Source organism: Puccinia triticina, chromosome 12A (assembly GCF_026914185.1).
Source record: "Puccinia triticina chromosome 12A, complete sequence".
Lineage (NCBI taxonomy): Eukaryota > Fungi > Basidiomycota > Pucciniomycetes > Pucciniales > Pucciniaceae > Puccinia > Puccinia triticina.
Window position 1 is genome coordinate 2,391,320 of NC_070569.1, and position 12,008 is coordinate 2,403,327.

Here is a 12,008-nt window from a genome sequence, read left to right on the forward strand (position 1 = left end):
AAGCCAGAGGACCCGACGACATAGCACCGCTGCGCTGCGCTGACATCAGCGGCACTTTTAGCGCAGCGCAGCGGTCCACCGCTGATTCTCCAGCCCAATCAGCGTTTATACCGCTGACAATTTCCGGTGATCAGCGTTAGCGCAGCGGATAAATGAGCGCTAAAGCTGACAAAAAGCGTAGCGCAGCGGAAATTGCGCTGAATTGCCGCTGACCGCTATTTCAGCTGTCAGCGCGCTGTTTCCGCTGTGAGCGCTGACGGCTGCCGCGGCGGAAGCGCCGCTGTCAGTGAGGCGCAGCGCATTTTTTCCGCAGTGACACGCACGTGGCCCAAGTGCTATCCCGCTTGGCTTCCACGTATTCGACCCCTAGCCAACCTGCCTTCCTCTGATTCTCCTCATCACCATGGCTGAAGACAACGGACTTAGTGAAGATAGTGAAGACCAGGACCGGACCAATCACCCTTGCACCCCTCCTAACACAATCAATGATCCTTTCAATGTCCCCCAATCCACCCGCCGGGAATCCAGCCGCATTCGTACTCCTAGCACTCGACCTGGCTTCATCCCAACTCTGACTCAAACCAAAACTTGTCAACCCGCCCCTTCATTCTCTGATGCACCAGCACAAACCAGTACCAAATCAAAAAAAAAAAAGAATGTTGCAGATTCCACCGATAAGGAAGTTCGAGCTGCAGGAGTGAAGCAAACCTCCCGACGTACAGGCCAAGTGATTGATGTTGATACAATTCAGGATTTGGACGATGAAAACCACATGTGGCTTGTGAATGGTGTCAGGATGGGTGGAGAATTTGAAGACTGCCAGAAAGTCATCAACAGTGCACGGAAAACCCCAAAGTTCAAAAAGTATGATGATTCTTCCCCCCCCCCCCCCCCCAACCCTCCAAAACCCCCAAAAAATTAGCCTATTGTCTTCCTCTTCCTCATTTATATTTAATTATTTCTCACTCCTCATTTTTATTACTTTTTTTCATTGGTTTTTTTTTCTAATGTTGTACTTAGATCAGCGGTCATGTCCGACCCCATGGCTCTCCAATCAGCGGTTTTGGACCGCTGCGCTGTGCTGAATTTAGCGGTTTTTCTGCTGAAAAAAGTGTCAGCGCAGCGGTCCTGCTGCTGACAGACCGCTGATTTAGCGCGCTAAGAGCATCCTTACCGGTCGAGCTATGTTGGTGCAAGTTTTAACTCGCAGCTGTTGCAAACTAACTTAGCAACAGCGATTCAGCCGTATCAGTTCGGCTTGCGCGGGGTGGAGCTGAGTGGTGGGCACGGGAAATGGCAGTTAGCTTTGAGCTAACCGTCACTAAATGTAGTGATGGTTAGCTGAAATTCAAGCTTCTCACTAATTTAGCTTGGGCTTAGCTACACCCGGTGTGGTTGAGATTGGTGGCTAAACTAGCTAATTTTGAGCTAAACTAGTCACCAGTAAGGATGCTCTAATTATCAACATTTTTTTCCGGTGTGAAATATCAGCGCTTAGCGCAGTGCCCCACCCGCTGAATGTCAGCGCAGCGCAGCGGGGCCAAAAACTGCTGCGCTGACTGCTTCGCTGCGCTGTTTGCAGCAAATCTGTTTCACCCTTGACATAGCTAGTGACCTGATCATCTGCCCTGCCATCCCGCTCAGTCAAATCTCTTCAACATGTCTGAAAATAGGATACTTTCCCAAATTCTGGCGTCATGCCATCGCGGCTGGAATTCACAAATCAGACCAGGAGTCCTGCTCCTTATCCGGATCATGTCAACCAATTGGCTTACTGTCCTGCCTTTGAGAGATTTTTGCAAGTCGCCTAACCAGAAAACGACATTTTGGGCCAAAAACATTGTCCATCTGGCTGGGTTTCCACCAAAACAACAGGTACCAACGTGTTCAGTCAGACATGGCAGGATTTGGAGGATCATACTAGCAGCTTTTTCTGCCTCCTCTATCCTTGTCATGTGTTAAACCATGGGCTCAAGACAAGGTCTGAGGATGGCTGATCAAACTTGTCTTCTGCACACTTTAAGACAAGCAGAAGTTTCATTTGTGGAGCCTGTAAAGCTTCATGGTAATCAATGCCAAATCTCCAAAATTGCACACATGGGGCTTACTGAGGGGGACATGTAACACATATCATCATTGGAGCAATATGAAAGTGGGAGAAAAAAAAATCAAAATAAACATGTTTGAAAGGGTGAAGTGTTTACCAAGTTAAAATTTTGACTGCAATTATAAATTTAGCTCATGCCAAGGTAGCCACCAATACAGATGCTCTCAGCCCCAACAGGGATTGTTCAGCTAGAGATTGTTTGTCAAGAATTTTTCATCCATTTCAGTGAGCTACCTGTTGTAACCCAGTGGGGTTGCGTGTAGAGGGTTTCATCTAGACCCCTTTTCTCTCATTATTCTCATGTATATAAACCTTGCTACGTTCATCCACATCAAAATCATCATTCCTATCAAAACCACATTCTACGGTTCCTTTACTACCTAGACGGATAATTACTTCTTGCATAAATAACAAGATACATAGCAAGTATGAAGAAACCCACATCTAAAGCCTGTAGACAATACAGACTGTCTCCTCATCCTGGAAGCTACCATTGCAGGATCCAGAACCCTTTGACTCCAGCACAGACTAGCCCATAACACTTCATATACCCTCTGGTATCACAAAGGAAGCAGAAAAGGAATTTCAAGATGCAACCCAATGTTGCGTGACAATTCCTGGTGTGCATGGTGGATAGAAGATGGGCTCATTTCTGCATTGTCTCTAGAGTAGAGAGGGCCATTGGCGCCCGCTGGCAGTACCTGGCACTCTTTAGCGGGTCCTTTCTGCTGCAAGTTCTAGCCAGTGAGCACAGGGTGTCCAATTTTAGGAAAAAGTCAATCATATAGCTGTGCACCCGCCATGGTTACCTGCAAGGACAGATAGGTACCTGTGAAAGGCTCCCACCAAATGGCCATCCCAGCTACAGAGGTTTCATATACCCTCTGGGATCTGAGAGTCCTTGCCAAAACAAATGATATTTTCCATGTCATCTCTGCTAGTTGTGTGACAGTTGTCTGTGCTGCTGACTTCAAGGCCATAATAGCTCCTTTTGGGCCGTGCCAACCCCATAGCTTTGTAGGAATACAGCAGAGGACCCGCAGCAACCAGCCAAAAAAGCTAGCGCGGCTAAGCCAAGACCCAGACCCAGTTGCAAAGAAAGGCAAGCCCTTTCGCAACCCAGACCAAGACCTAACCCAGGCACAGACAGCTAAAGTATATTGCTCCGTCAATTACGCAAGCAGAACCAGCAAGAACCTTAAAGGTCAAAGCCCAGCAAGAAGAGCAAACAAGCTCAAAAACCTTGTACGTCCTGAGCTCAGGTGATAGCAGATCCTCCACAGAGACTGACTGAACCTTCTTTTGTTAAAGAACACTCGCGGAACGTCTCGGACCCCAGACCAACTCATACCTGCTCAACAGGATCACGGAAGCAACAGCTACCCGTAAGCCCAGTGGATTCTTCCATAAAAACAGACAAAGAAGCTCTAAGCTAACCCAGACGAACCTTGTTTGTTAAGCAGCCCAAGACCCAGCGGACTTATTCCGCCAGAACAAAACCAAGCTACTCAGATAGCCAACTCATACCCGTGAGTTAAAGCAGCAAAGAACAACTAAGAAAGGAAAGAGAAGCTGAATGTGTGAGGACCAATGCTGGCTACACAGGATCGTCTCTTGCGCTTGGATCGCTGCACATCCCACCTTTAACACTTTTCTTTCTTTGTCCAAAACCAAAACAACCACAATCATCCCCCTAGCCCAGGCAGATCTTGTTCTGCTTTCAGGTACACTTTGCTTTGTTCTATTACTGTCTATTACTTAGGCACTTGTAGTTACAACTCTAACAAGCAATAAATCTTTCAGTTGTGCCAATTCTTTTAAGCTTCAGGCCCTGGATGACTTCCGTTGCAATCTGGGCCCCCCGCAGATGTTGGTTCAGACCCAGAGAGTCTATATTTTTGCAGGGAAATCCAGCTCTTTGCAGGGCTCTAGATCGCTTCTGGGAGGTCTCGACAGGAAGTCCTCTACCACGTGCTCTGCGCAGCATGTCCTGAACATTCGCTGAGGGCACTGAAGTACTCCTGGCTCAGATTTGGGCCCATCCGTAGTTTTTTCATTCATTCATTTTATCTCTTCCTTGAAGAAATTAATGAATTTAAACCCTTTTATCTGCTTGCTGCGCGTGTGGCTAGAACTGGTATCATGTCCGCCAGCATAGACATCTTTGAGTGCCTGAATGGTGTTGAGTCTGGGAGCCTTCCAGATCTCAATCTACACAACCAAACTCTTCATTTTCAGGAAACAGGAAAATGTTTCCCTAAGCCTGTAGTTCATTGCTTTCATGTGCGCTGTTTGTTGTTTTGGTAGGTGTCTTAATTGGGCACCAGCTTATAGAGCTCTCCAAATGCCAATGGGAAGTGGTTTTGTTGTTACGATTTCAAGGAAAGTGGAGTATTTAATCTGTTTCAGCCACCTCCTTCAGAATTGTATTTGGGTATGATGTCATAACTTTAAAAATACGACTTGCTGTTGAGTCCAGCTTATCGATAGATATTCCGACACAAAACCGAGGTCAATATCCGCGAAATATTGAGCTGGTGTGTGTGTTGCTGGGCGACGGATGTTGTGGATGGCCAATCAAGATGCTATGGTGACCGAGCCGTGAAGAGGATTGAGTTTTGTAACGGAGACTATTGGAGTGATCAATCGCTGTTTCCTTGGCTGGCTGATTAAAAGTGCTCTAATAATGGATGAAGAACGCAGGAATTTTTATTTGCTACGATGAGCCTGCGGTTTAATGGACGGGTCGGTTGGCACGGAGGCACATTGTGTGCCTCCTCCTCGCACATAAATAGAGCTCTAGTCCTCCACTTCCGCCAGTCCGAGCTGGATCCCCAAAAAACACCAAGCAACAACGTGCAATCATTTTTTTCTTTTGTGCCTTGCGACTCTCAGACTGGCTCTGGTTGTCCCCCCCCCCCTCTAATATATCTGCAGACGATCCACTGTCATTAACAAAAAGGAAAGGGAAAGCTTCTTGGAGAACTTTCTGCACACAGCACGATCCTATTTGCAAGCTCACCCGAAAGAACACCCACATAATCGCAGGCCGGCCGATCCCCGACGCGAGAACGGCGCAAGATGAAGCTGGCGATGATGATGATGAGTGCTGTGCTCTGCCTGTACTCGTTCGCGGGGGTGGGTGCGCGGCCCCTGGAGTCGGCTGACTCCGCCCGGCCGATCCCGGCGAGCGCCGGCGCCCGCTTGGTCGAAGCCCCCGCTTCCTCGTAATCCTCCCACTCCAGGCCACACTCTCTTAATCGAACTTGCCCATCTCCATGTCGTCGCTACTCGAACAAGGTGCGGCTCTCGATATCCTTTTGGCTTGCTTCCAGTGCTGTTGTGCTGATTTTGTGTGGTTGCTAATTTTCTGATCAGAAGATTAATTGTATTTCTCTCTCTTTGTTGTTGTACCTCTCTGCATGATTGAATACACATTAAATATTCTACATATTTATTTATTTAAAAGTGACAAAGTGCCACTAGTATTTTGTGAGAGTGAGGGTGAGGGTTCCAGTGGCGGGGGGCCTAACTTCTGCCCGCCCCCAGCGGACTCGTTCCCACCCCAGCCGGCTGATCCACTCCAGCCAACTTGATACTCTCCCTCGCCTCCTGCACACTCCAGCACCCAATGACCACTCTCCACCATCCCCTCAGCCCGCCCTCAACCTCAACCAACACGCCCAACTCGCTCCAGCTGGCCCGCAGCCAGCATGACCAGCTCCTCCTCGACTACCCCCCCAAGTCCCCCGACGAGCTCTCCAGCCAGTCGGCAACCAGACACCTCCTATCCTCCCCCGCCCCGCTCTCCTTCAACACCCTCCAGAAACATGCCCCCGAACTGACCACCATCCCCCTCCATCTGCCCAAGCCCCAACAGCCATCCGCTCTCAGCCAGCCCTCCAGCGAGCAACTCGACCTGCTCGCCAGCTTCTCGGAAGAATGCCGCAAGATGTTCTACACCGGCGACCCTACCGCCACCAAGAACGTCGAGTATATCATCAAAAACCTGCCCGCCGCATCCAAGGCTGCGTGAGTAGCCAAGACGAACAACATGCAGAGCGATAGATCAGCCGCTGACATATACATATTGAGGTCAGATATACCAAGCAGATGGCCACCGTCCGCTCCCAGTTCCACAGAGACGCAGCCAGCTCGAGACGGGCCGAGGTCGACAAACTCTTGCACGACACCCTGCCCTCATCGATCATCATCAAGGCCGTCGGAAACGACTCCAGTCTGTGGGCGATGCGCTCCCCCCGGGCCCGTCAGGAACGACTCGACCGACTCAAAAAGTTCATCAATGCCCACTGTGTCCGGAACATGGTCGGCGCCCATCGTCAGTATTGCCCCCCCTCCTCCAAGCCGCTCCAAACACAGCCACTCACCGACTCCCTTCTTCTACGAATAGCCTTCTTCAATTCCCTCTGTGCGGTCCTCCATCTCTTGAGCTTACCCGCTAGGAAAGCGGGCTCAGGCAAACGAAGGGTGGAGTGGGAGATCGATCTCGCCCTGTTCTGTGAGGCGGGCGGCGAGCCGTTCTTGGTGGACAGCATCCAGTTCCTCAAAGGCGTCAGCATTCCCGCCTTCCCTTGATATATATATGTGTGTGTTGTGTTTGAGCTGATTCGAGGACAAGCCATATATATACATGCAGGTGCTCGGATTCGAGGACCATCTGAAGCCGCTGGTGGCCTGCTCACTGCGGACGTCGTTTGCGACGAGCACGAACACGTATTCGGGGGAGGACTCGGAGGACGAGGATGGGGGGATGGATGTGGTGATAGGCCATGCGGATGGGGACGACGGGATGACGCTGGAGGAGCGCCAGGAGATGGAGCTGGACTCGATGCTGGGCGGCGGGGGCGAGGGCCCGTTTGCAGACACGAGCACCGACGAGGGCTACGGCCAGGCGCACGTGCTCAAGGGCAAGACGACCCTCAAGGCCCGCGACCGGGCCCTCTCCGACCCCTTCCTCGACCCCGCTCCCGCCCGCCCTCCCGCCCGCAAGCTGTCCTCCCCGCGCATAACGGTCTCGCCCCCAGCCACCGAAGAGCACCATTCCTCGCTCGGCCTCGGATACACCCCTCCCCCGCCCCTCGCCCCCTCCCACGACCACCAGCAACCATCGGCTGACCTCCGCCCGCACGACTCGGCCCCTCTCCACCGGCGCTCGCCCACCCAGAACTCGCTCGACGCCCCCCCGCCCACGGAGACCCGCATCTTCCGCTCGCCCTCCTACCTCACCGTCCCCGAACTCCGCGACCTCATCAGCGCCTTCCCCAGCTTCATCCGCCTCCGCACCAAGCCCCTCAAGTTCGACCGCGCCGGCATCCTCGACTCCTCCTCCGACCCCGACCCCCATCGGCCCGACAACGCCGACCCCGCCGCCAAGCGCCTCCGCCAGACCCACCCCTCCAAGCTCTTCGGCCAGCCCTCCGCCTCGGCCCCCGCCGTCGGCGCCCAACAGTCCTCCTTCCACGGCCACGGCCTCATCAGACTCTCCGTCTTCGAGAAAGACCCCGGCTGGAAAGGCTCGTTCCTCGAACGCATCAAAATGTTCTTCTTCCGCTTCTTCAAACTGTAGCCCCTGCCTCCTCGGACACCTCTTCTTGCCCTCGCCCTCGCTCTTCTTGCTCTTTCCACGCCCCCCTTGCTCGCTTATCCGCCCGCTCAGCTCGAGCCGCGCCCCGCCGGCCAAAAGTCCATATCCACATCCTCGCCAGGTCACAACCACGCCACCTCCCACTGATCTCCCGCTTTTTTTCTGGTAGTGGCGGGTCTATCCATGGCGAAGATGATGATGATAACGGTCGTTGGTTCCAGTCCCTTGGGTCTCCGGGTCGTCGCCCGGCTCCTGCTATCGACAATGAAGCCCCTGATGCCCTATTTATTTTGCTTACTAATATCTCTCCACCCAGCCGCTCTATTTATATCTCTCACTCCGCTCCATCTTCCCCTTGACCAGAGCTCCTCACATACATACATACACATACGAAAGATTTGGGTTCTGATGCGTCATTGTTGCCTTCTTTCTCTGGGTGGTCATTGGTCTTCTTTTTCGATCCATCAATGAACACATCAATACATATATCATATTCTGCACTCGAACTTGTATGTTGCTAAGAGCCAGAGAGAGGCTCTGATCACCTGCTTTGTCAGGCACAGAGCGGGGATGGGCTTGAGATGAATGGGCGCTACGTTGATGGCTCTTCCTTCAAATCATCCCTCCTGAAATTCACTGGACCACTCCTGTCTCGAGGAGTTCCTGGCAACGCTGCAGCAAATACAATACATGGAGCGTATATGGTAAACATTTTTCATGAAAGATGCATGCCTAAACTCCAATCTTTTATCTTTAGCTGTGATCATACAGACAGCAACTAAAAACAAATAATTGGACCTGTAGACATGCATCTTCAATCAAAAAGGTTTAGCTACACTATTGTATTGTGTTTGTTGCAGCGCTGTCCCTGGCTGTGCAGACCACACACAGGCTCTGTTTGGCGCCTCAAGAAGGCGATGTCCCTGCACGATTTGGCCCCTTTTTTGGCAACTTGACTTGCATTACGTGGCGGATGCTAGGTGCTGCTGTCCTGGATCCCGCACAGCCCTGGGTGCTGCGTCCACCCTGCAGGAGTAGGGGACAACAGATGCCCGGCTGCGTATCTTTCCATCTCTTTCTCCCCCTGTTGCGGGTGCCAGCTTTGTGTGTGAGCCTTCCGCTGTATATTATACGTGAAGTGCTACCACTGTGCTGAAGGTCAGAAAGGCTAGAATGACGCTTGCCCTCTTCTTTGGTCCTAAGCATCGGGAGAAGGGAGCACCTGAAGCTCCTGTGTAGTGTTTGGATTGATGTACCGTCCAAGCAAGATGCACAAGACTCGCTGGTGCCACGTGGCTTCAAGCTGCCACTGGGCTTTGTGCCTTTGTGCAGAGCTAACAATATAGATTTGTACAATAAACAGCTGGCAAGCACTTCAGCTGGTTGGGTGCTGGCAGAGGTGGTAGTCTTGCCGCAGCCGCTTTCTGCGGAAGAGATTGAGCGCTAAGAAGGGCAATTTGGAGGTGGCATGGAGGCTGCTTCCAGCAATCAAGGGTGGAAAGGATACCCCTGCCCTAGAAGGTAGGAGGAGAATATTAGGGCCTGTACCATACAAAATCTGTTTTTTTGGTGCAGGTAAAATAGTTTTTTTTTTTGCACTTTTCCGTTATTTTGAAAAACACATATCTGAAAAAACAGGATGTGATAAACGTGTACCACAAACATCCCCAAGACTCCAGAATTTCCACAATCAACCACCACCGGTCCGCATCCACATCATCAAGATCCAGCACACCCAACACATCCACCAACCATTACAGCCATGGACAACAACCTCTTCGTCACACTTGCCGCTGCCGCGACATCGCTCATGGAGATGAACAATATCGTACTGTCATTTGCCGCCGCCGGGGTTGCTTGCAAATACCTCGGAAGCCTTTGGAACACATACGAGGCATACTACGGCGATGGTGGGCGAGCCAGGTACACTCGGTTCCTACTAGACGAACTCAGACCAGAACTCTTTCGTGAAATAACTCGAATGGAACGAGCAACATTCAACAGTCTTGTTGAGGAGTTGACGATGAATGGGCTGCTCAAAAATGGAAGATCGGTCTCGGTCAAAGAGCAGGTGCTCATCTTCTTAGATATTGTTTGCCATAACAACACCATGCGCCAGACGGCGGTCAAATTCCGGCGTGGTTTGTTCACTATTACCCGGTAAGCCCTCCTTTTTTTTCTTCTTGATATTTGAATTTGAATGATCAAATATCTAACAAAGATTCCCTCAACTAGCTACTTTGGAATAGTCCTCGACTCGTTGATAGCAATCTACCCAAATTATGTCAAGTTTGACATGAATTCATGCAAGCAGCCAGAGGAGATCGCGCGAAACCCAAAGTATCGAGCATTCAAGAACGCACTAGGAGCCATCGATGGAGTATTTATCCCAGCACAAGTACCTGCCAAAGCCCAAAGTCCTTGGCGAAATTGCAAGCATTTCATCGCGCAAAATGTTCTTGCTGCTGTGAATTTCAACTTCGAGTTCGTCTATCTTCTCGCGGGTTGGGAAGGAAGTGCCCACGACACTTGAGTGTTTAACGATGCGACTTTGAAAGGCCTGAAAATACCTCAAAAGCAATGCTTTCTTGCCGATGCCGGTTATGGCCTTCGACAAGGGTTGATGACTCCATTCCGAGGCACCCGATACCATCTGAAAGAACAGGCCGCTGCAGGACTCAGGCCAGCGAACAAAAAAGAACTTTACAACTTACGACACGCAACACTTCGGAATATCGTTGAGCGCATGTTTGGATGCATAAAGAGGAAATTCACCATCCTCTAATCAGCCCCCGAGATCGAACTAAAGAAGCAAGTCCGATTAGTCTACGCGCTATGCATGCTGTGGAACTACATCCGCTGTCATGAGAGTGTTGACAATCTCTTCGACGATCTGGACAAAGACGCACAAACACTTTTACGTACACGGATGGGGGAAGATGAATCCTTTGATGTCACTGAAGAGGATTCAATAATGAAGCATCGACGCGACCGTCTAGCTAAAAAATTGTGGACTCAATATGTCACCTACAAAAATCAAACTTGATGGCCTGTTTCTTAAACATTTGATTTTTTTTCTGCTAGCTTTTTTCTTTTCTCTTTGGTCTTCATTTTTCTCTCACATTTGGCAATGCAACACTCTCGATCAACCATGTAACCTTTGAGCGAGACATAATTGCAAAGCGAGACAAATAAAGACACCCAGAGTGCGACCGAGAAATATGACTATATGATTTTAAGACCAAGTGATAAAAGCAATGGATAACGGCCGATAAAGACAAGATCAGAGCAATAAATCACAATTGGGAAATATAACTGTATTGATTGATCAATCAATCGAGAAAGAAAGAGAACTGTATTTCGATCGATCAAGAAAGAGGATCGTATTTTGATCGATCGTAAAAGAGAACCGTATCAATAAGAGCGATAAGAGCAATAGAATGCAACCAAGTGACTGTTAAACATGATTGATGTTCAAAAGGTGAAGCACATAAATATATCAGCGAGGGAGGAAGGACAGATTCACAATACAATTCATGCTTACAATTTATTCTTTCTTTTTGTTTTCCTTTGCCTCTTTAACCTTCTTCTCAAGCCACACCTGGCAAACATGATTGTTTGCAGTCCGAAGGAGGGTAATGAAGGTGCGGGCCGAGCCGTTGTTCTCGAGGACGGATGCAAAATTGACATAAGTTTTGTCCAAGACTTTGTTCAAGTATTGGTCAGCACAAACTTGAAGTGCAGTATCAGAAATGGTACTTTGTGTTTCGCCATGAGCAATCGCAGAAGTGGAAGGTTGGTGGGGTGGCTGGTTGCTAGAGACGGCTGAGGCAATCATGGCAAATTCACCCATAAGATTTTTTGAGTTTTCCAATACAGCATTTATCGCGCCGCTGATGCTTTCCATCTTGGATTTGATGAGCGCATTCTTTGATTTGGGTACTCGTTTTGTCGTATTTGAACCAGCGGTCTTGAGAGAGGATTTTGGTTCAATATTGATATTGCTACTGCTGTCATCATCACTGAGCGGAACAATCTTTCTCTTGGCTGCTGGAGTGAGCTTGACTGCTTCGGTGGTAGTCGGAACAAGCTCGGAATTCACTATTTCTCCAGTTGCCGCCTTGCCCGTAAATACACTGTAGGCAAGATCGTATACCGGAAAAGGTTTGTCCTTGAGTCTTGCAAAGTTTTGACGAGGATGAGCGGCTATCAACTCTTCCCACACAGATTCATCGGCGGTGACTGTACCCCATTCGTCGTTCCAACCAAAGCCGCTTTGGTCTCAAAGAAATTTGT

At 49.9% G+C, this 12,008-nt stretch overlaps 1 protein-coding gene across 1 annotated transcript; it reads left to right on the forward strand.

The window, feature by feature from the left end:
• Positions 1–5,188: 5,188 nt before the first annotated feature.
• Positions 5,189–7,694, forward strand: PtA15_12A214 (uncharacterized protein; the record flags this gene model as incomplete). The annotated part of the gene is made up of 6 exons (XM_053161801.1): positions 5,189–5,334; positions 5,765–6,139; positions 6,208–6,446; positions 6,519–6,679; positions 6,765–7,052; positions 7,230–7,694. 6 exons carry the CDS (start codon positions 5,189–5,191, stop codon positions 7,692–7,694), a joined length of 1,674 nt encoding a protein of 557 aa, XP_053025782.1.
• Between the last annotated feature and the right edge of the window lie 4,314 nt (positions 7,695–12,008).